This window comes from Palaemon carinicauda, chromosome 9 (assembly GCF_036898095.1).
Source record: "Palaemon carinicauda isolate YSFRI2023 chromosome 9, ASM3689809v2, whole genome shotgun sequence".
In the NCBI taxonomy this organism is placed as follows: Eukaryota; Metazoa; Arthropoda; class Malacostraca; order Decapoda; family Palaemonidae; genus Palaemon; species Palaemon carinicauda.
In genome coordinates, this window is record NC_090733.1 from 119,644,293 (window position 1) to 119,668,728 (window position 24,436).

At 40.7% G+C, this 24,436-nt stretch overlaps 1 protein-coding gene across 2 annotated transcripts in view; it reads right to left on the reverse strand.

Moving 5' to 3' along the window:
- The window catches only part of LOC137647105 (uncharacterized), a 371,223-nt gene that overhangs the window by 288,522 nt on the left and 58,265 nt on the right, over positions 1 to 24,436 (reverse strand). For both annotated transcript variants that reach the window (XM_068380337.1, XM_068380336.1), the window contains exons 7-8: positions 14,392 to 14,490; positions 3,967 to 4,204 (exon numbers count right to left, since the gene is read on the reverse strand). In XM_068380337.1, the coding sequence (XP_068236438.1) occupies positions 3,967 to 4,204; positions 14,392 to 14,490 (337 nt within the window). The remainder of the gene's footprint in view (positions 1 to 3,966; positions 4,205 to 14,391; positions 14,491 to 24,436) is intronic.

Below are 24,436 nucleotides of genomic sequence, written 5' to 3' on the forward strand. Positions count from 1 at the left end.
TAGACTCATCCAATTCCTGACTGAGCAACGTTCTCTCTTCAACATCTTTTGGATTACGAGCAGTGCTTGATCTATTCTGGGGGCCGACGGAAAAGCCCGAAAAACTGGACTGCGAATCTCCATCCCTAAATACAGAATAGTTTGGGATGGGATCAGCTGGGACTTTTCCAAGTTGACCAGAAGTCCCAATTCCTTGGTCAGATCTAAAGTCCAATTGAGATCCTTCAGACAGCGATGACTGGACGAGGCTCTGAGAAGCCAGTCGTCCCAAATAAAGGGAGGCTCGGATACCCGATAAAATGGAGGAATTTAGCCACATTCCTCATAAGCCTCGTAAACACGAGAGGAGCAGGACTTAGGCCAAAGCACAGGGCCCGAAACTTGGTACACCACATTGTCGAAGACAAATCTCAGAAAAGGTAGGGAATCTGAGTGAATGGGGATGTGGAAGTAAGCGTCTCTTAGGTCGAGAGAGACCATCCAGTCTCCTTTCTGACCACTGCTAAGACTGACTTTGTGGTCTCCATGGTGAACTTTGTCTTTGTGACAAAGACATTCAGAGCACTGACGTCTAGCACCGGTCTCCAACCTCCTGTCTTCTTCGGTACTAGGAAGAGACGGTTGTAAAACCCCGGTGATTGAAGGTCCGAGACTTTGACCACCGCTCCCTTCTCTAGCAAAAGAGACACTTCTAGTTTCAGGGCTTGTCTCTTTGCTTCCTCTCGGTACCTGGGAGAGAGATCGATGGGGGACGTCGCTAGAGGAGGTTTGCGTACAAATTGGATTTTGTACCCCTCTCTGAGCAACCTCACAGACTGCTGATCTGCGCCTCTCTTCTCCCAGGCTTGCCAGAAGTTCTTGAGTCTGGCACCTACTGCTGTCTGAAGCTGCGGGCAGTCAGACTCTGCCCCGCGAGGACTTGGCTCCTTTCCTCTTTCCTCTCTTCCCTTCGGCACGAGTACTTCCCCTGCCGGGGGGCTCTGCCACGAAAGGGCGGAATAAACCTGGACGCTGGAGTGTCCTATCCTAGGTCTAGCAGACAAGGCAGACGAAGGGTCCCTTTGCGAGCCGAGGACGCAACCAAGTCATGGGTGTCCTTCTGCACTAGAGACAACGCTATTTCCTTAACTAAAAGTTCAGGAAACAAGAACTTAGACAAAGGGGCAAAGAGTAGCTCAGATCGTTGACAGGGCGTCACTCCTGCTGACAGAAAATAGCACAGAGACTCTCGTTTCTTTAGGACTCCTGACGTAAACGAGGCGGAGAGCCTCGTTGGATCCATCGCGGATGGCCTTATCCATGCAGGACATAATGAGTAAGGAGGACATCTCTATCGGCTGATGAGATTTTCCTACTCAAGGCTCCCAAACACCAGTCAAGGAAGTTAAAAACTTCAAAAGCCCTAAAGATGCCTTTAAGTAGATGTCCAGGTCTGAGGATGACCAACTAATCTTCGAGCGTCTCATGGCTAGGCGGCGGGGAGAGTCCTACAAGACTTGAGAAGTCGCCCTGAGCAGAGGCAGGAACTCCCAAGCCGAGAACTTCTCTCCCGTGGCATACCAGACGCTCGATCTAGACGAGAGTTTAGATGGGGGGAAGGCAAAGGCCGTCTTCCCTAAACTCCTCTTGGTTTCCCAACCAATCGCCTAACAGCCGTAAAGCTCTCTTGGATGAGCGAGAGAGAACGAGTTTTGTAAAGGCTGGCATGGCAGCAGGTACGCCTAAAACAAACTCAGACGGCGGCGAACGAGGAGCCACAGAGACAAAGTGTTCAGGGAACAACTCTTAAAAATGAGCATGACTTTTTTAAAGTCATAGATGGCGGAACTGCTCTAGGCTCATCAATATCTGAAGGATGATCCTCAGGCTGAGGGTCAGCAACGTCCTCATCCGAAAGTTTCTCATCTGATAACTGATGAGAAACAAGCAAAGGGGTAGGCAATGCTTGACACGCAGCGTCCGCCCCGCACTGGTGCATAAGTGGCGGAGCAGGACGCAGCGTCCTGAAACTGCTGAACAGTCTGGGAACTGTCAACAACAACAGGTGCGTGAGGACGCACAGCGTCCACCCGAGACTGCTTAGACCGCCTGGGTTGTGCAGTCAACACAACTCTGGGTTGCGGAGGTTGACGCACCCGCGTCAAAACAAGTCAACTCTGATGGTTGGCGAACGTCCTGAACGTCACCAGGCGCATCAGCGAGTTGCTTAACGTCCCCATGCGGCTGTAAGTCCACACAAGACCGCATCGGGTGTGGTACAACCCCAACTGGTTTGACGTGAGATGGCTACACCAACGTCAACAGACGCACAACAGAACGCTTGGGTGGCTGACCGGCCAGTATCTCCATGAGATAAACGGCTAGGTTCAACGGAAACCTTCTCTGCGTTGTAGTCTTCCATAAGGGACGCAAGCTTAGACTGCATGTCCTGCAGTATAACCCATTTAGGGTCTACGGTAACGGGTGCGGTAACAGACGGGGTTAGCGTCTGAGACGGCACAACTTTGCCTTGCTTAGGCGGCGAGCAGTCATCCGATGACAGCAACGGGTCCGAACTGTCCCAATGACTACATCCGGGACGTTGGACCTGTCCTGAAGGGACCGACTTGCCGTTTCAAAGGCCTAGAAACCTTGCTCCATGGTTTCTTGCGTGAAACGCCTTCGGAAGACGAGGTAAAAATGGGCTCTCTCGTCTTATGGTAGGGGCGATCTTGACGAGATACGCCTGATACCATAGAGGGAACGTCTGTTCGCTGATCAAGGCCTCTTCGAACCCATAAGTCGTACGACATTGCTTCTCCCCTGGGCTTGGGAGCTTGCAAGAGGTCCTGGACTAGGTGAACGACAGGCACGAACAGACGAACCCCTCGGTCGCAACACTGTTCACAACACTTTGCGCACTAATCACTTTCCCACTTTCCGCCGTGGCACTATGGCACTTAAGTTCCTTCACGTCAGCCATGAGTTGATTACGGTCACTTGCTAACGCTTCAACCTCTCTCCCCCAAGGCATGAATAGCACGTAACATGTCTTGCATAGACGGTTCCTGAGTGCTAGGAGGGGGGTTAGGAACAACCACTACAGGGGAAGGATTAGGTTCAGGGGCATGTGGAGAGGAAAAATCTACGGACCTAGATGAACTTCTCCTTACCCTATCTCTCTCTAGTCTGCGTGTATACTTATCATATTCGATCCAATCGAATTCCGAAAGGCCCCACGCATTCCTCACACCGATCTCCCAATTGACAGGTTTTACCCCGACAATTGGAACAAACAGTATGAGGGTCGAGAGAAGCCTTTGGAAGACGCCTATTACAGTCCCTAGCATTACACTTTCGAATCTAGGTACTTGAGAAGGGTCAGCCATTTTGAATTAGTCAAAGAAAAATTCCAAAAACAATCCAAGTCATCAACAAATAATCCGATTCAATAAAGAGTTCAAGAGTATATGTTGAGGAAAAACACCCTGTACTGCGAAAGCTCAAACCAAAATAAAGTACTTCTCACCAAATATGATGGGAAAACTCCAGTTCTACAGCGAGTATAAGTACGTCTTGTCGTCAACGTCGACAGAGAAGAATTGAAGGTTTTGTTTATATACAAGAGTGGTATCTGGCCGACAGTTGGGCGCTGGTGGGCACACCCGCAACCTGCATAGCGATCGCTCGCGAGTTTTTTGAGTATGTTGTCTGTCGAGCCGCAGAGTTGCAGCTATTATATATTCACCGGCTAAGTTAAATATTTAAAATCATATTTTACTGAAACCTCTAATAAATAAGTATCTAAAATACTGTAGTCTGCTACTTTAATTTAAACTACACACACACACACACTCTCTCTCTCTCTCTCTCTCTCTCTCTCTCTCTCTATATATATATATATATATATATGTATATAATAAAATGCCTGTATAAAGGAAAACCTATGAAAAATTTTCAAAATATTGAGATAGAAGTATGCTCACCTCAGTTTTTCTTGAAATAGCATTTTGCATACTCTTGCAAAATCTTTTTGAGGAGGAAACTCTAAAACAATCGAACTTGAGAGCAGTTTTTGAAAGTCATGGGATGGTTCTGTGGTAAACAATCTAGCACAAGCTTCCACACTAGGCAGGAATATCTCCAGAGTGAATGAATGAACAGAGCACACTAAAGTTGCTTCCTCTAATTCTTGCACTTTGACCATGAGGGATTCCCACATTGACTGCAATAAAAATTTTAATCAATTTCTATACCATACAACATAAGTTTTCTTTCTAAACCATCAATCGTATAAAAGCCTTCATTAATGGTTCCCATGTGAGGCAACTTTTTTGTCTCTCGTAGACAATAACACAAGTGCTAAAGTTGACTGTTGGATAATAATCATCCCCCTAATCATTTGTTTGATATAAGGCAAACTGGGAATGATTGGTTTGTCATTGGCCATTCATACCCCTATACTGCATGATTCATTGGTTTGTATGAAATCATACAACTTACTGTATATTGTATCCATCACAAATTTTAAAAAGTAATTTGTATTTCTACTAACTACTGTATATAAACATGAGTCCTTTTATGAGTATGACTTCAACAAAGGTGAAACAGCCATTTAAACTTTTTAACAAGGTAAACATAGTTGCTAGTGGGTGTAGAGTAGGCCCCTGCCCACTTCCAGGTAAAGCTTCAACTTTAATATAGGATTTGCAGGGGAGTTAAGGTAGGCAGTTTAACTTAAAAGGACTCAGATTTGTATTGCATATGTAATTAGAAAAAAGGGTATTTTCATTTTAACATGAGTTTTTTAAATATACTTACCTGGTAGTTACATTTATATATAGCTTTATCCGCCGATTCGTCGCGCGCCGTGGCATAAGTTCAAAATTCGCGGCAATCGCCGACAGATGGTCAGGTGATCATACCTGTGCTCCCTCTACCCAGGTACTTGGAACCATTCCCATTTGCCCTCAGAAATTCCATGCCCCTGTTCTCAGAGGGGAGGAGGGCGGGACCTTTTATATATGTAATTACCAGGTAAGTATATTTAAAAACTTATTTTAAAATGAAAATACCATTTTTAAATACAGTGGAACCTCTACACACGAACGTATCTACATCCGAATTTTCCAACATCCAAAGTAAAATTCGAGCAAATTTTTTACTCTACACCCGAATTTTATTTCGACACAAGAAGTAAACATTACGCCATTGAGTGTCGAGTGCTCAGTTCTCTATTCTTGTGTGTATCGTGTGGTTGTCCTCTGTTTGGTCTGTTATTAACAGTGCTTATTTCTTCCTTTTCTCACATTTCCTTTTTGATTTTACCTATAATCATGGTGCCTAAGAAACTAAGTTTCAGTGCAGGTAGTGGTGAGAAAATTAAGAAGGCAATTCTTTCATTGGAACTGAAGCAAGAAATTATAGAAAAACATGACAGCAGTGTGCATGTGAGTGATCTGGCTAAACAATATGGCCGGAATAGGCCTACGATCTCGACAATTATCAAGCAGAAGGCAGCCATTAAAGCAGTCAAACCATCGAATGGGATCACCATCATTACAAGACATCGTAGCAATACCCTGGAAGAGATGGAACGTCTTTTGTTGATGGGGATAAAGGACAAAGAGATTGTTGGCAACGATCATTTGTGAGAAGGGCCAGCGTGATGAACAGAAAGAAAGAAAAAAGTGGAGAAAAGAAAACTAAGGATAGCATTAAAAAGCTCTTTTAAAAATGTCCTCTCTCTATTTCTGTTTCTCTCTAATTATAGCATTAAGATGTCCTTTAACCCTTTTACCCCCCAAGCTATTTGGAACTTTCCAACCCTTAACCCCCATGGGTTTATTCTTTTCAACCACATTTTGCAGTATATTTTTTATAAATTGCTCTAACAGCCTTAATTTTTGTCATAGAGAGGTCAGGTTGGTCTTATTCTCTTGAAAAAATGCCTGAAGTTTTCTCGAAAAATTATAAAAATATGCAAAAAAAAAATGTAAAGAGCTGTTTTTTGCAAGGACGTACCGGTACGTCCATGGGGGGTAAAGGGATGAGTTTTGTGAAACGTACCAGTACGTCCTTTGGGGGTAAAAGGGTTAAAGAAAATCTCTCTCTCTCTCTCTCTCTCTCTCTCTCTCATCCCTCTCTCATCTCTCTCTCTCTCTCTCTCTCCTCCTCTGTTACAGTGTTTAGAGACGTCTATTTTTTTTTTCAGAGAGAGATTAAACAAAATTATGTTTAGAGTACATATGATTTTTAACAGCATCAACGAGTTAAAAGACAATTAAATGTAACTAAGGAAAGTAATATCAGCGAATCTGAATTCCTTTATTAACTAAAGCAAATATTGATACAAACACACTCGTGTGCATATGCACAAACACACACACACACACAAGTGTAGGAATTGCTACGCAGTAGGTGACAGAACGGTCGGGGAGGAGGTAGAGATGGTGACTGCGATAACGTACCGTAGCTCATCACTGAAAGTGATGAAAATTAAAAATCAAAAGAAAAAAAAAGAAAAAATACGAAATATAAAAATAAAAAAAAATAGATAAGCGAAGTTAGATTAAAGTTTCCGTAGTGTAAGTTACGGTACGCTATCGCAGTCCACCATCTCTACCTCCTCGCCGATCGTGTCTCCCTCCTGCCTAGGAATTCCTACACCTGTGTGTGTGTTTGTCCATACGCACACGAGTGTATTTGTATCTATATTTGTTTTAGTTATTAAAGGAATTCAGATTCGCTGATATTGCTTTTTTAGTTACATTTAATTGTCTTTCAACTCGTTGACGCTGTTAAAAGTCATATGTACACAACACATTTTTTGTTTAAAATCTCACTCGTTGACGCTGTTAAAAGTCATATGTACACACATTTCTCTCTACACACACACATTTCTCTCTCTCTCTCTCTCTCTCTCTCTCTCTCTCTCTCTCTCTCTTTTTTGTTTTTTCACTGTTAGTGTTAGAGACGTCTATTAATTTATTCAGAGAGAGAGAGAGAGAGAGAGAGAGAGAGAGAGAGAGAGAGAGAATTTATTTAAAGAACATGTTAATGCTTTGTTTAGAGAGAAACAGAAATAGAGAGAGGACTTTTTTAAAGTCACCATCTCTACCTTCTCGCCGATCGTCCGTCTCCTCCTGCGTAGCAATTCCTACACCTGCGTTGGCCTGTTTCTAAGGTAAAGTGACAATAAAAACACATTTTTTATTTACTATTTCTTTATAATTATCTTTTTTACATCTTTCTTTCATATTATGCAATTATGTTATTGTTATGTGTAAGTATATGTAGTAATTTATTAAGGAGTTATTAAAGGGTTTTGGGCTGTGGAACGAATTATACAAATTACAGTGTATTCTTATGGGAATATTTGCTCCAACATACGATTGTTTTAACATACGAAGCAGTTTCTGGAACGAATTAAGATCGTATGTAGAGGTTCCACTGTATATCTGTGACGGAAGACGGAAGCTAGCATGCTGCGGTATCCCTTGATGGTTTATACTGCTAGTTTCTCTTGGGTTCTTAAGTGTAACAGAAAATCTGCCAGTTGAGTTAGAGAGGTACTGGAAGAGGAAATGTTGTTAACTCTGCACCATACCCTGAACACGTCCCACTTTGACTGGTACACCTCGATTGTGGATGTCCTCCTCGCTCTCGCGATTGCTCTTGCAGCTTCCCTTGAAAAGCCCTTTGTTCTTGCCAGTTTTTCGATAGTCGAAAGGCAGTTAGATTGAGAGCGAATTGAATTGAATATAGGATTTAGGCATTAAGCCAAGCACTGGGGCATCAAAGGCCATTCAGCGCTATATAACGAAAATCATTCAATCATATCTGTACACTCACACCATTTAGTATCATTTTAACCTTTAATACAAATCGTAACACTTTCATACAATAAAATCTAGATGTGAAATAAATAGGGATTAAAAGGGTAAAATAAATAAATAAATTAATAAAATCAATTATAGCTCGTAATATAACCCAATACTTTGTATAAATTTTCTCAAGTTCAGGGTATTACAGTTTTCCCCCAGTATATCTCTTAAAGGTTTGTCCTGGAGTAAATGTGTCCTCCTCTGAAGATTAAAAACAGGACAATCGACTAAACTATGTTTAACATCCATTGTCACTTGACTAGATTGAGAGCGAGGAGATTTTGATGATATCTCTCTATATGTGGCTGTCCGAGTAGATCGTTCCGACAAAGTAACGATCTGGGGGTGTCTACTAGCCACTCCATCACTTCTGTGATCCAGGGTCTCATGGGCCAAAACGGAGCTATTAGGGCCATGCGGGCGTTGTTCGACTCCCTGAACTTCTTCATGACTCTGTCTAGGATCTTGAATGGGAGGAAGGCGTACGTGTCTAGTCCTTCCCACTCCATGAGGAAGGCGTCCACTGCCACTGCTTCCTGGTCTGGGACTAGAGAGCAGTAAACAGGTAACCTCTTTGTTCTCTACGTCGCAAAGAGGTCTATTGACGGTTCTCCCCACAGATTCCAAAAACTGCTGCACACCTCGTGATGTAGGGTCCATTCTGTCGTGAGAACCTGTCTTCCTCTGCTGAGAAGATCCACTCTGACATTCTTCTCTCCTTCTATGAAGCAGGTTATCAGAGTTATATTGTTCGCTTTTGCTCACAGCAGAAGATCTTTTACTGCCTTGTAAAGGGAATCCGAACGAGTGCCTCCCTGTTTCCTGATGTAGGCCAACGCTGTGGTGTGCTAAAAATTATTCGGATATAAGTCCGCCAATACTGCAAGTAATCTTTTCAGATCAGGCTCATGAAGAGTTTCTTGCGTCTCCTCCTCTGAGATCTCTTCCAAAGGATTGGCGATTTCCGATGTCCAACGAGTGGGGGAATCAGGCGCATCGTCCTGCTTGCGTGCGTCATGCATGCGTCCAGCATGCTGCGAGGGAGCGTCACAATCCTTGCCACCTCCCGTCACGCGTCCAGCTTGCTACGAGGGAGCGTCTATGAACGCTGCACCTTGCAGCAAGTCCGCGTCTTGCTGGCTGTTAGCGTCTCACTGTCCTAACTCCAGTCTTATCCTCTTCCTGGGTCTGTAGACGTCCTTAGATTCCTTCTTGCGTGCTTCCTCTCTTAGTCCTTGCGACTTATAAATGTTGAACAGAGACGTAATGGACTGCTGAAGCTCTGAAAAGAACACTGCTTGCGGTGCCTCTTGCTGCTGGGGAACAACTGGAGATGGCACTGCACGTACGTCTACAGCTTCAGCGACTCTAGCTGTTGTCTTCTGGCGAAGAGGTGGTGACGCCCGTTGCGACACCTCCCAATCAGGGGGAGGGGGAGAAGCGTGAACTGACGTAATGTGCACGTCTTCTTCCTCCGAAGAGCTATGCGTCCTACACCTCTGTTTAGGCGCGGACGCGTCGTCCTCCTCCGACAAGAATCTCTCCGGAGAGCTCCAATTGCTCCAAGAGGGTTGCTGGAACGTAACGGGGGACCTGCGTCTTCTGAGAGGTCTCGATTCTTGAGGTTGTCGCCAACCACGTCTGGGTCTTGCGTCTTCCGAGGATGACGAACACTTCCTCATCTCACCTTTCCTGCGGCGAGGGGGAGCGTCCTGGGATGAGTCAACAGGATCGCTCGAGGGGACGTCCGCTCGCTGTTCAACATCTCTCACCTCCCTTAGCCTGTCGACATTCCTTCTCCCAGGGGTTGGGGAGCATGGAAGAGGTCTAGGGCTAAGAGCATGACAGACACGAATGGACGCACCTTCCACTGCACTAGCACTGTCCCCGAACTTGCGTTGCAAACCACGCACTGCCCCCCCCACATCACTTCCTTATACGAAGTAAGGGATTGCACTTTAACACCCAAGGCAGAAATAGCAGCCATAATATCCTTCATAGTAGGATCACTTACCTCCGACTCCGCAAGAGGGTCTGGTACTACTACCTTAGGGCTAGGAACAGGAATATTAAAATTAAACAAGTTAGAAAGGACTTGACCAAATCCTGGCAAAATGCGAGGAGCGTATCTCGATGGATGAGAAGTCTCCCTCGAGTCAGCTAGACCCAGCCAATCGTCCAGATAATGAAGCAGATGAATGCCATTCCTGTGGGCCGAGGTGGACACTAGGGTAACACCTGAGGTGCTGTGGATAGACCGAAACACAGCACCTTGAACTGGTATATCTTTCTACTTAATGTGAATGTCAGGTATTTACTTGAAGATGGATGAATGGGGATCTCAAAGTACGCATCCTAGAGGTCTAACGATATCATAGTCTTCTGGTTTGACAGCATGTCTGACTGTATTGGGCTACCTCCATCTTGAACAGAGTCTGATGGACAAACTCATTCAGGGCTGACAGATCGATAACTGGTCTCCACCCTCCAGAAGCCTTTTCTACAAGAAATAACCAGTTGTAGAAGCCTGGGGACCCATCCAGGACCTCCTGGAGAGCGTCCTTCTCTAGCATGGTCTGGACCTCGGCCTGACGTGCCTATTCCTTCATGGATCCCTTTGAGTAGGGACCTGTTATCGTTGATGAAGGGTCAGAAGAGGATGGCAGAGCGTTAAAGGGACAATATAGCACTCCCGAAGTATGGAGACCGATCATGGCTCTGCCCCATGGAGCATCCACCTCTGCCAACTGCTCTGTAAGCATTCCCCAACTGGTGGATTGGTCGGATGAATGCCCTACCTAGCAGGAACATGTGCGTTTTCCTCTCTTGCTACCTCTGAACCTTCTTTACACCCTTAGATCAAAAGGGCTGCTTCGAACCTTAAGAATGTGCTGCCTGTTTCTGGAAGTACGTAGATTTCATGGCATCCTGGCGCTTTGTACGGGGTAGATCTCTAGGATGGTGATACCCCCAGAGCAAGGACGTGTAGTAACAACCTTCTGGAGGAGGGAGTCCTGGATTGCCCTTCCCCATCTGTCCACTACTGCCTCAATGTCCTCCACATTCAAGAGGGAGGGACTGTCCATTGAGGAGTTGCACAACTTCATCGCCTCTCTCCTCAGCACCTTCCTCTGGAATTTTGAGATAACGGCATCGTGCATTCTCAAAATTAAGTTGACCCACTGGTTGACAATGTTCTGTGTCAGGAACTTCAGTGTTCTAGCTCCTGAGATGAGAAAGGCTGACATAGTCTCCCTCTTCTGGGCAGTGGAGAAATCCTCGTTCTTAATGAAGTGGCCCACTGAGCCCATCCAGTAGTCAAGCCATGAAACGGATTGTAGAGCGCACTTCGCAATCTGTTCCATGTTGGCAACTTCCACCACAGAGAAGTTAACTGGCTAAGTCGTCAGTTTGTCCAGGGAAAAATTCTGCATAAGGGGCAGAATTGCTTGATCTAATGGTAGTGGAGATGGATCATTGTCTACTATCTCATAATACAGTGCTTTCTCTGACGTACATACGGCGGAGGAAGTAAATGAGACAAGTTTACAGACTGGAGATACAGTAATGCTCCCGCTACCTAGGAGTAAGGCCTCTTCTTCACCACCTTGAACACCCTTGACCAAGGCAAAGCTACCCTTGTTTTTGTGGGTCTCAGAGTATCGTAGAAGAGGTCTAGGATCAAGTCTTTGCCCTCTGCTGGACCTGATCCAGTTGCCCAGAGGAAATGACCTTCTGAATGCAAGATAAGATAAGACTTGCATAAAGGCACGATCGACATCTCTCTCTTCCAAGGGAGAGGTCTTGGAGCTGGCAGACTCAGGCAGCACCCCTTTTCAGTATTCTGATCCGTCATCAAAAGGCTCTTCCTTCTTCCAGCTCGCACCCATAGCAGCCCGGGGAGGATACAGGTCTTTGACAGTCCTTCTTGCAGAGGAGTGAGCCCTCGCAAGAAGGCTGCTATGTTTCAGTCTTACTGGAACTGATGCTGTAGCAGACTGACCTTCCTCTTGAACTGGGCGCTCAGACCTAGAGTGCCAATTCTTGGGAATAGGCTTCGTGTCCTTCATTTCATGCGGGTGGATGGAGAAGTCCGCAAGAAGGGAAGAATTCTCCTTCCTCTCTGCCTCCTTAGGCCCTACACTTTCGGAGGAAGTGGGAGGACAGAGGAAGTGAGAGGAAGAACCTCTGCTACTGCAGCGAAAGGCTCTGGTCGAACTACCTCTATAGCTGGCAGCCAGTAGTTGTTCATAAACAAGATCTCGATCTTAATCCTCTCTTGATTAGAGGGTGAAACAAATCCCCCATGGGAGATTGTATCCGCCCTATGACCCCGTTTTCTTTTCTGATGGGAATCATCCCAAGTTTTTCTCAGATAGTTTCCAGGCAAATGGAAGAGGCCTTGGTAGCCAGATACTTCTGGTACCTCGAGGACTTCTGAGAAGAAGAAAATCTGGGGGCAGCACGAAGAAGAACCTGCGCAGCAGAGCTACTGCACCTAGAGTCAATAAGACCTCCACTCAACTTGGAGGAACTCTATACCTTCAGTGGGATGGTAGGATTATCCGGAGGTGGGATCATTGGAGGAATCCGGTGAGACCGTTGGAGGAAGGACAGCCGGCCAACCTTCCTCCAACGGTCCCACATCTGGATACTCATACCACCCCACTAGAGGTATCAAGTTCCTCACAAGTCATGGTAGGTAAGACTCGCCATATTGAGCAGTGAGTGTAGTAGAGGTAGCGCACACACTCCTATCAGGCAGAAGAGGTCCCCTGCCCACCTCACTAGGTGGTTGGATGCACCAAAGCGTGCAAGACTCATCCACTCATCTAAGGTTAGCACGCTCCCAAAAAGAGAAACTCTCATGCTTGTCTGATCCTCCGAAGGGGAAGGACGATTAGCCTTCCTAATCCGTGAGGGAGAGGAATGACAGGCAGCTGCAGACCGCTTGCCCGCAAGCAGAGAACCAAATTCTACCTTACATGAGGTAGAAGCCAAAGATGCAATTCCCTGAGAGCCTAGCCTTGCATAGCAACTAGCGCCATGTTGTGTCCTATGGACATGACGACGAATACTGTAGGGGGGGATTGCAAGCAACCGCCTAACTCAATTGTCGTCCAGCTCTGAAAAGCTGTGCTCCGATGAACTGAAGCGGAGCATGGATGAATCCAATGCCTTTTAGTGGAATCCCGGGGTAGAGACCTCTTGGGCAAAGACCGCCTCTCACGAAGACAGGAAGGGTGATCAACACCAGTTGCTGTTGTCGGCAGCTCTGCCGCAAGCAAGAAGATTGCTGAAAAGTGGCTGGTGGAGGGTAATTTTCCCTCAGAAGGGAAAGAGGCCTAACACCTGGAGGCAGACCTTCGGAAGGCTCATTCTGCTTCTTCCTGGCGGGGCAAATCCAGACAAAAGATCTAAAACCTGATCTGTCCTTGGGATGTAGCCAAAATTAGTCTCAGGGTTCACCCTGGAGGGATCCCCCAACAAGTAACTTCGAGGAATACTTGACAGCAACTGCTCACGTCCGTCTGCTGAAACAGAACAAATGCTAGGGAGAGCAGAAGCTGGGGTCGAGACGGTCAGACACGCACGACTCCTTCAGTCCCCAATCTATGGAGTCTCGAGGGGGAAGTTGGAAATCACTCCTGCTGCGTGCCCAACCACAAGACCTCGAGAAGCCTTTCCTTACACAGAAAAACCATGAGCCACAAATAAGGCTACGGTGCATCACCGGAAAGTGACTTCCCTACAACGGCAGCCGGAGCTGCTTTGCAAGCGGAAGCCAAAGAGGCACTTGTTGTGTAGGGCTATCCCGGAGTTAAATGCGTGCCACTCAAACTCGACCGACTCCAAGAGGAAGCCGACTAAGCAGGGACAGAATGGCGAAGTAGAGCCGACGGAGTCTAATGGCGAGGTTGCTTCCCTTACAAGGATGAACCCAAAGGGAAAGAATCCCTCTTAGCCATCTTCTTTTGTTGCCAACTAAACATCGTCCACTGTTAGGATGACCACTCCTGACAATCATCACAAGGAGACTCCTGCATGCAAGAATTACCCAGGGCAAAGACCGTGAGGATTGGTCTCCACATACGGCAAAAATGTGCTGAAAAGGAATCCTTCAATACCGGGACAAACAAGCATGGTTACGATTCCCACGCACACGCACCTGAAAAAGGAAGGAAAGATTTTAGCTTTAAGGCCAGCTCTTTAATTGCATTGGATTTGTAGTGTTTTTAAAAGGGAGAGTAAAAAGCAATGTCTGTACTCAACCAAGCAAAAATAAGAAGTAACAGTTTGTTACTAGTGCAGGTGTGAGATGGTCTACTCCCCCAATCCCCACCCTGCTAACTAGTGGAGGGTAATTACTTGTCATAAAAAGCTTAAGAACTGATTTCAGCAATCACCGAAATAATTCTCCACTATAAAGAGTGTAATGGTTTGTATACAGTGTCGGAACAAATGGTAATTCGTGGCCCAACTCTAGATAATTTTGTGTATTACTCAGAAATGTTATTATACTTACACCCGGAGAAGTGCTGTCACTCCAATCCTTCTGACATATGATGAGAATGCCATATGTTCCCAAGTTAAAGTCTATCCAAAATTTCTCATATGAAGCAACCTGTAAAAAAAAATATTCAATTATAATAACTGGGAACATATATATATATATATATATATATATATATATATATATATATATATATATATATATATATATATATATATATATATATATATACTGTATATATATATATATATATATATATATATATATATATATATATATATATATATATATATATACATATATATATATATATATATATATATAAATATATATATATATATATATATATATATATATATATATATATATATATATACAAACACACACACACACATATATATATATATATACATAAAGTATATATATATATATATATATATATATATATATATATATATATATATATATATATATATATATATATATGTATATATATATATATATATATATATATATATATATATATATATATTTATATACAATATCAATATATATATATATACTGTATATACTGTATATATATATATATATATATATATATATATATATATAAATTTATATATATATATATAATATATATTTCTATTTATATATATATATATATATATATATATATATATATATATATATATATATATACAGTATGCATATATATATAAATACATATATATACATATATATATATATATATATATATATATATATATATATATATATATATATATATATATATATATATATATATATATATATATATATATATATATACTGTATATTGTTTCATAGTATTTTTCTTAATATTTTCCCTTGATTTTTAGGGTTTATTTTTTTACCATAAGGAAAAATTTCATATCTAGCAAAAAATAATTACCGTACTTAAAAAAAAAAAAACTCTTCATTTGATTGGAGGTCTACATCAGGTCTATATGTAATAGTTAGAATAGTAATATTACATGTTTAAAACAAATGACGTAATATGTCATGTTGGTTGGAAGAGCTAACCGTGAGATTTGCTATGGTCAACTCAAATTGTAAGCAGGATGTAAGATGCTGAGTTGCCATTCTTTCTTAGTGTCAACATATTGTCTCTTCGTGTGAAAGTTTGTGACGTCACCGGATGCAGGTGTCTTCCGATTCCGTCACTTAGCCAAATTAAAGCAAGTGTACGATATTTGGGATATCAGTAATTTGTTCAGTTCATATCTAAACTTCACCAGAATTGGTCATGTGGACCAACACAGCTTCCTCCAGTGATGGAGATGTTTAACTCAGTTGTTTATTCACAATAAAACTTAAAAACCACTAAGATGTGTTCAATAAACCATTTAAATACATCTGAAAACAACTCATACTCAAATGTGTGCTTAAGACAGTAGCACACCAATAAATGGTGGCAGCGATTAAACTCAAAGACAGCGGTTAAACTCTAAGGCAGCAATTAAACTCTAAGAATTAGAGAAATATCTTCAAGACTTCAAAATAAATAGCTGTAAAACCAGAGATATATCTTCAAGACTTCAACATAAAAGCTGTAAAACCAGAGAATGATCTTCAAGACTTCAAAATAAAACTATCTACAAGAATCTACAATTTTGACTAAGTCCAACGGAAATGCTAACACCAACATATGTTAGTATACAAATAGAATCTTCAATCAACATCCTAGGAAACCCAAGGACTGGCATTCAACTATTGCAAGACATATCCAGGAAGAACTACAAACAACAAGAAACTAGAACGAGACATCGCTAACAAAACATCAAGAGAGAGAGAGAGAGAGACGACGAGTCGACTTCATATAAAGCTAAGTACAGAGATTTTGTATTCATTTCAGTTTGGGCAGTGAAGTGTAGTTATCACAAGTCGTTAGTCAATTATTACTGGGATGAGTGAATTCCTGAACTTTGTTATAAGAAACTCCGAATTCTCATTTAGAATTTTTTCTTTCTTTGTGCTAATTCCTTTTTCTTTCATAAACTCTTGGGGGGAAATGTATTGGGATTAGTAACATTGTTGGGGGAATTTTATTATACATTTGCGTTTACGCAGTGGGCGTCTGTACTCATATAGATATTTTGATAGGATTGAAAGGGGTCAAAGAGATAGAAAAAAAAAAGAATACAGCAGTCATGGCTCCTCCTGTCAGCCCTACCCCTGGACCTAGTGGTGTAGGCCAGGCTAATCCTCCTCCAATTGTGACGCTTGTAAATGCCAGGTCAGCAATCCTTCCTTTTCAAGGCCGTGTCAACGGGTTCTTGCCACAAAATGTGGAGTCATGGATTTCATCCGTTGATGCCCATTTAAATGCCAAACAAATCGTAGATCCTTTTGTACAATTACAAGAAGCTAAAAGTTTTATAGATTTTTCTAAGGGGGATGCGAGTGCGTATTTAAGAGGTGTTTCATTTCAGGAAGCAGTTACTTGGGATGATTTCAAAGTTAGGTTACGCGCGATCTATGGGGGTGAGGAAGCTTTGGATGTAGTGTTAACGTTACGAAATACACTTAATCAAGCCACTATGAATCGGCTTAATGTTGTTGAGAGAGCAGCTCTCATAGCTGATAGGCTTAACGAATATCAGGACATTTTAGGTAATTCTACTTGGGTTACTAACGATAATATCTCCGTGAAAGATTTTTTACGATTAATGTATTTAACTTGCATGACACTTATGTTGCCTGAAGCTTTAGTGCGGTGCTTTGATAAGAAGTTAATGCCTGCAAGTACGGAATTGGATGTCTATAAACAGATAAAGAAACACATGTCCAAGTGCCCAGATCTCGATCCCGTGTTAACTCAAGTTTTTGCTAAGAATGAAACAAAACCACAAACAGTGAGCGTAATTAATAATCCAGTAGCGGGAGTGACGTGTTACAACTGCAAACGTCAAGGTCACATAAGCGCAGACTGTAGAACGAAATTTTGTTCAGTTCACAACACAGGATCACATTCTTATAGTCAATGTTACGCGCGTAAGACACAACAATATCCTAGAAATACACAGTCAATTCCACAGTCAGTTCCATATGGAAATAAAAAGAAAAATCCTCATTTTAACAATAAAAAGAAACAACAAAATGTCAATGCAGTTCAGAGTCCGAAACAAACAAACACTTCTTCAAATATCGCTGAGCCGGGGCCGTCAAACCAGACCTCGCAAAGTCAGCCTAATTTTCAGAATGTGCAGAGCAAAGCAAATACCACATAGTTAACTCTAGAGGGGAAGAGAGTGATGTTGGGTCAAGGTCATTTATGTCAACATCAATAGTATTGAATAATCAATTTAATGTTTTATCAGATAATTGTGAGACAATAGATTTTCCTATGAAACACACGGCCGAATTAAGTAAAACAGTGCATGCTCCCGTAGATTTGCAACGTATTCATACAATAATAAGCCAAAATGAGTTACGGCCAACCTTATATGCTGTAAATTTAGAACACAAATCCTTTACGTTATTTTTTGACTCTGGTAGTCCACGTAATATTATGGATTTGAAGACGCATCATTTGTTGTTTTCGAACTTTCCGATTGAAAAATCAGGAATCAGACTTTCAGGTATAGGAAATAATGAATTAAACGTCATAGGCATAACTCATGTTCAGTTCAGAGTCGGTAATCGCACGTTTGCCGATACATTTGTTGTTGTGAAAAACATTAATATGTATCCAGCTGTAATTATAGGATACCCATCTATGGGAAATCAAAACATTATCTTAGCTCCTGCAAAGCACGGCGTGTATATCAAAGGGAAATTCTATAAGTCTTCTAATACTTTAAAGTCAGTTTTGGATAAAAAGGAGACGACAAATGTAACCGTAACGTACGTTGAAGAACCAATAACTTGTCTCACTAATAAAGAAATAATATACGCGACCCAGCAGAATTCTCGTTCACCCGTAATATCATCTTGCACGCAATATATCGAACCAAACATACCTTCGAATTTAATAGTGCAAATAAAGAAAACACTACCGGGATCTGAAATATTAATCCTTTCCGATACTTTGAAAACCAACGGATTGTCTGTCACACAAGCTATTTATACAGTAGGCTCACATCAGCAATGTAATATCGAAGTCTGTAATCATTTAAATAACACTTTAGTAATTCACAGAAATCAACATATCTTGGATGTAGAAGTTTATAAACATCGTATTCTTACCGTTGCTGAAATCAATCACTCTCAATCAGTTGCGGATGAATCCCTTTTACGATCTATTAAAAATAAAATCAGTAAGGACATTCAAGACGAAGAAATTCAGCAGAAAATTTTTGAACTTTTAAATAAATATACAGATGTCTTTTCCACTACGGATGGATCCTTAGGGAAAACAGATGTGATCGAGCATCAAATAAGGTTAAAAGACAAACAGAAAATTATATATGTACCCTCGTACAGACTCCCTATGAAATTCCAGAATGAAATAAATGATGAAGTAGGTAAAATGTTAGAGGAAGGAGTCATTAGAAAATCAAATAGCCCTTATAATTTTCCTTTAATAGTTGTACCGAAAAAAGATCGAACATGGCGTATCTGCGTCGACTTTCGTCGTCTAAACGAGGAAACGATCCCTGATCGATTCCCAGTGCCATGTACTGACGATATTTTGTCTTTGTTAGGTCAGAATAAATATTTTACCAGTTTGGACTTACTTAAAGGCTTTCACCAGATATCATTAGAAGAAGATAGTATCCCATACACAGCCTTCAGCACAGCCAGGGGACATTATGAATTTTTACGGATGCCTTTTGGTTTACGTTGTGCTCCTATAACATTTACAAGAATGATTAACATAGTGTTTGGAGACTTGTTAGGGGATATGTTGCATGCCTATATGGATGATCTTGTAATCTTTTCCAACACCTTAGAGGAACATCTACGTAAGTTAGAACTAGTACTACAGAGATTAAGACAACATAACTTAAGGGTAAAGATTAGTAAGTGTGAATTTTTCAAAACAGAATTAATATATTTGGGTTTCATGGTGTCAAGCCAAGGTCTTAAAGTAGTCCATGATAAGGTGTCGGCTATACGTAATTTTCCCATACCTACTAATGTCAAGGGAATACAGCAATTTCTGGGTTGTAGTGGATATTACAGGCGTTTTATACGCAACTATTCAATAATAGCCGCTCCTTTAACTGATCTTACGAAGAAGGGCGTAGATTTCATATGGTCTGAGCAACATCAACAGGCGTTTAATACTTTGAAAGATGAACTGTGTAGTTCTCCTATCTTAAAATTTCCTGACTTCGGTAAGGAATTCTTCATTGCAACAGACGCCTCAGACTTAGGAGTAGGAGGGGTATTGCTTCAGCAATATGATAAACAGTTTTTCCCGATAGCTTTCTATTCTCGAAAATTGAGAACTTCCGAAAGTAAGTATGCAGTAATAGACAAGGAAGGACTAGCTATTGTTAATTCGCTAGTGCATTTTAAGTTCATAATTTACGGTTATCCCGTTAAGGTTCTTACTGACCATAAACCACTAACAGAGTTCTTTAAAGGCTTCAATCACAGCCCTAAACGAACTCGGTGGCATTTAATCATTCAAGATTTTGGCGCAAGAATCGGGTATTTACCTGGGAAAGCAAATATCATTGCGGATGCATTATCACGCAACCCCGTGTCATCTTGTACGGAGTCTTTAGCTGAATTAATAGATATATCAACATCCATGCCTATTGTAAAAACAATATCTGAACAAGAAGATTTAGGCTGGAGTGCTGAATTGTTACAGACTGAGCAAAGAAAAGATCAGAAAATAGAAACAATTATAAATGCTTTGAAAGGCAATCATAAAGAAAAAGAATATATAAAGTATAAGCAGCAGAATTATGTAATCAAAGATAATATTCTGTGTAGGACTGTGACAAGGAAAACCCGCAATACACCACATGTAACTAACGACCAGGTAGTAGTACCAAACTCACTTGTTTCCACTGTCCTGAATTGGTTGCATTCAAATCCATTACATGGACACCCTGGGTTCTCATTAATGTCACAGAAAGCCAAATCATTGTTTTATTGGCATACAATGCTTACAGATATAAAAAGACACATAGCTAATTGTCGCACATGTCAGGAAAACAAAGGGCATACGAAAACACCTGTCAGCCTAGGAGCTTATCCTGTTCCCAATCAACCCTTTGAAAGAATACATTTAGATTTGTTAACAGGATTTTACGAGTCAGACAGAGGGAATAAGCACCTCTTAGTAATTATAGATGCTTTAACTCGATATACAGAACTAATAGCGCTTAAAACTAAAACTGCGATTAAATGCGCTAGGAAGTTTTACGAGTGTTACATTTGTAAACATGGAATTCCACACATGATAATCTCAGACTCGGGTGGTGAATTTAATAATCACTTTCTTACCTCATTGTGTGAATTCCTCAACATAAAGAAGGTCAATACCATGATATATCACCCAGAGTCGAATGGGCTAGTGGAAAGAGCAAATAGGAAGATATTAAATATATTAAGGGTAACACTAGGGGGATCAGACCCCAACTGGGATATTGCAATACCGGCGGCACTGAGTACTCTGAATCATTCATATCATATATCAATTAAAATGTCACCGCATGAAGCATTGTATGGTACCCCAGTTAGAACACCTTTCCATGTATTAACGCCTACAACTAATCTATCAAATCCTTTAAAAGAATGTATAAATGCAAGTATAAGTCGATATGATATCCTTCGAAAGAATTTAGAAGAATCACAAATCATAATGAAAAGGAATCATGATAAAATAGCGAAACCAACTAAAACATATACCGTGGGTGATAACATCTATATTCAAATCAATGTCAGAAAAGGGCTCAACTATAAACTAACACCTAAGTTTGAAGGCCCATTTAACATTTTGGAAACATTAACGGCCAATAGGTTTAGAATTCAAAACGTAGCCCAACCCACGGATGAGAGAATAGTACCATTGTCTCACATAAGAAATTAAAAAGAAGTGAGGAAAAATTTTAATTTTTGTGACTAAAAGTTTTCTTTTTAATACAGGAGTAATTACATATGTTTTTTCTCGTTACAGGTTTCCAAGATGAATTTTTTGTTGTTGGGAGTGATATTGTTCGCTCAGACATTTTTTTCGTATGGGATGAGTTCTAAGACTAAGAATATATATTTTAAATATGGAAATATAGTTGAAAGACAAGAAGACATTTTTATTACATCAACCAACGTAATTGTCGAAGTGCATATGCAAGCAATTTTTCTTCAAGAGAATGATGTCACTAGCTTAAGAACCGCCATTTCAAGGTTTTCTGCATCATTGGATGAGTTGCATAGGAGACATTTTCATTTGACTACTAAGAGTTTGCTTGGATCAACATTAAAAGTTGCAGATATGCTATCTGATGACTTGAAAAATAAGACTGGAGAGACAGGATCTTTGGCTTATGACCTTTTGATGTGGACTGTAGGACACGAACAAAAAGAAAGACGGAATCCGTTCATTTATGCTGCATTAAGCATCTTTGGGTCTGTTGCAAGTTTAGGTTTAGGACTTTCCAATCGTCTTAAAATTAGTAATCAAAATAAGAAAATTGAGTTCTTGACTCATAAAGATGAATTGATTATGTCAGAACTAAGGGATCAGTTAGCTTCAATCAATAAAATTATGGATTTGTTAAATGAACATTCAGATAATATCGTTCAAATTATGGAAGTACAGGATTTGTTAGCAACATTAACGTATTATGATTCAAAGATAGATCACATACATAACAGAATTGCACATTTCATTGAGAAATCCAAGGATTATGTAGAAGCTATCACGTTAGCAACTAAAGGTGTATTGTCGCCCCATTTGTTGCCTATACGTTACTTAAAATTAGTTCTGGAGAACACTAGGGATAAACTAGGCTATGTTCCTTTGTTAGACGAACATAGGTTAGAATTTTATTACAGCCTAATTACAGTAAACGTAGATAATAACAAGATTAGGATTACAATTCCCTTTGATTCTTCTGATGCCTGGCAATCTTACAGGATATCACCATTTCCGACTTTCATGACGAATCACTCAAATCCAGTAATATCCAGTTTGACAGGACACGTATTGATTTCCCCAGACAAGGAAACATATACGGTCATTAAAGACTTAAATCAATTAACTCACTGTTCAGACGCAATGGATAGAAAAATATGTACAGCTGACTCATTTGAATTCCGTAAAAACTTGATGGATTCATGCGAGTTAGGTATAGTGCTAGACGGTGCTCTCTCCCATACAAGTGAAAATTGTCTGGATAAGCTTTATCCCTTTGACAATAAAGAATTCAATTGCAGACTAAATAATGGCTCGTGGATACGATACGACAAGGACGGCTTCAATGTATCATGCCCTGACGGATCCACATCCTTCAACAACATCTTCGTCGCAGCAGATGGCTGTATCGGGACTTCCCCGAATTCCATGGTGACTGGCCTACGGACAATCATCAGAGAACGAGCTTACTTCGCGAACTTCACGTGGACCTCTACAATGCCCGCACTTCCTCTCCCCTATAAAGGAAGTGTGGCAAAACGCTTAATGAAACTTACCGAAAAGGACCACCTGTCACCGACTTACAAAGAGATTCTTCACCCTACATTACTGGCTAGTTTTTGTGTAACGGTGTTAATTTTTATCGCCGTGAACATCCTTGTTTGGCGTAGGTTACGGCACAGCAAGCAGCTACAAAGGAACGAGTTGAATAGCCCTGACAATACCCCCTACCTGATCCAATTCAAAGCTGTATGAGTGGCCACCTCATTCGCTAAGGGAGTAATTTGTCAGGATGATGTTTGTATGAAAAGCTGATTAGTACGCTAGTAATATGTAATTAAAGAAATTCTCTACATTTGCATTGTTAAAAATACATTTAAAATAACATTTAAAAAAATAAATAAAATAAAAAAGGATATAAATCATTTTTTTCTCTCGGCATCTAATAAAAATATATAAGCCGGAATGTTAAAAAAGAAAAGAGAAAAAAAAAAAAAAAAAAAAAATATAAGATATATAACAGAATCTATGGGCATCTAATAAAATGTATCAGCCCTATATATAAATATATATATATATATATATATGTACGAAACCGTGGTACGTGTACGTACCAGGAATTCGTATTTGTGCACTAAAAATTGAGTATCTTGTTTCTGACAAAGGTAACAATTATTCTTTATCAAGTTACCGAATCATTTGTAAGTCAGAATTTATTTTGTTTTTTGGTACCATGTAATCATTTGCTAGCAATGTACCATATATATGATCTTGGTTTTATCATGCATTTTTCTTTTTGCTTTGGTAATATCTTTTTTGTATGCATTATTGTTATTATTTTTGATGTGCCTATTTGGACATTCGTCCTCAGTTGGATATAGCTAGTTTTGAACAAAGAATGATACGTATGTCCAGTCACACCTAATAACCATGTTTCGGCTTGTTGTTAAATTTTTGTAAAAAAAAAAAAAATTGAGATAGCTGGCCGAGCTTATGTAATAGTTAGAATAGTAATATTACATGTTTAAAACAAATGACGTAATATGTCATGTTGGTTGGAAGAGCTAACCGTGAGATTTGCTATGGTCAACTCAAATTGTAAGCAGGATGTAAGATGCTGAGTTGCCATTCTTTCTTAGTGTCAACATATTGTCTCTTCGTGTGAAAGTTTGTGACGTCACCGGATGCAGGTGTCTTCCGATTCCGTCACTTAGCCAAATTAAAGCAAGTGTACGATATTTGGGATATCAGTAATTTGTTCAGTTCATATCTAAACTTCACCAGAATTGGTCATGTGGACCAACACAGCTTCCTCCAGTGATGGAGATGTTTAACTCAGTTGTTTATTCACAATAAAACTTAAAAACCACTAAGATGTGTTCAATAAACCATTTAAATACATCTGAAAACAACTCATACTCAAATGTGTGCTTAAGACAGTAGCACACCAATATATATAGCCTATGTTAGTAATCTTAA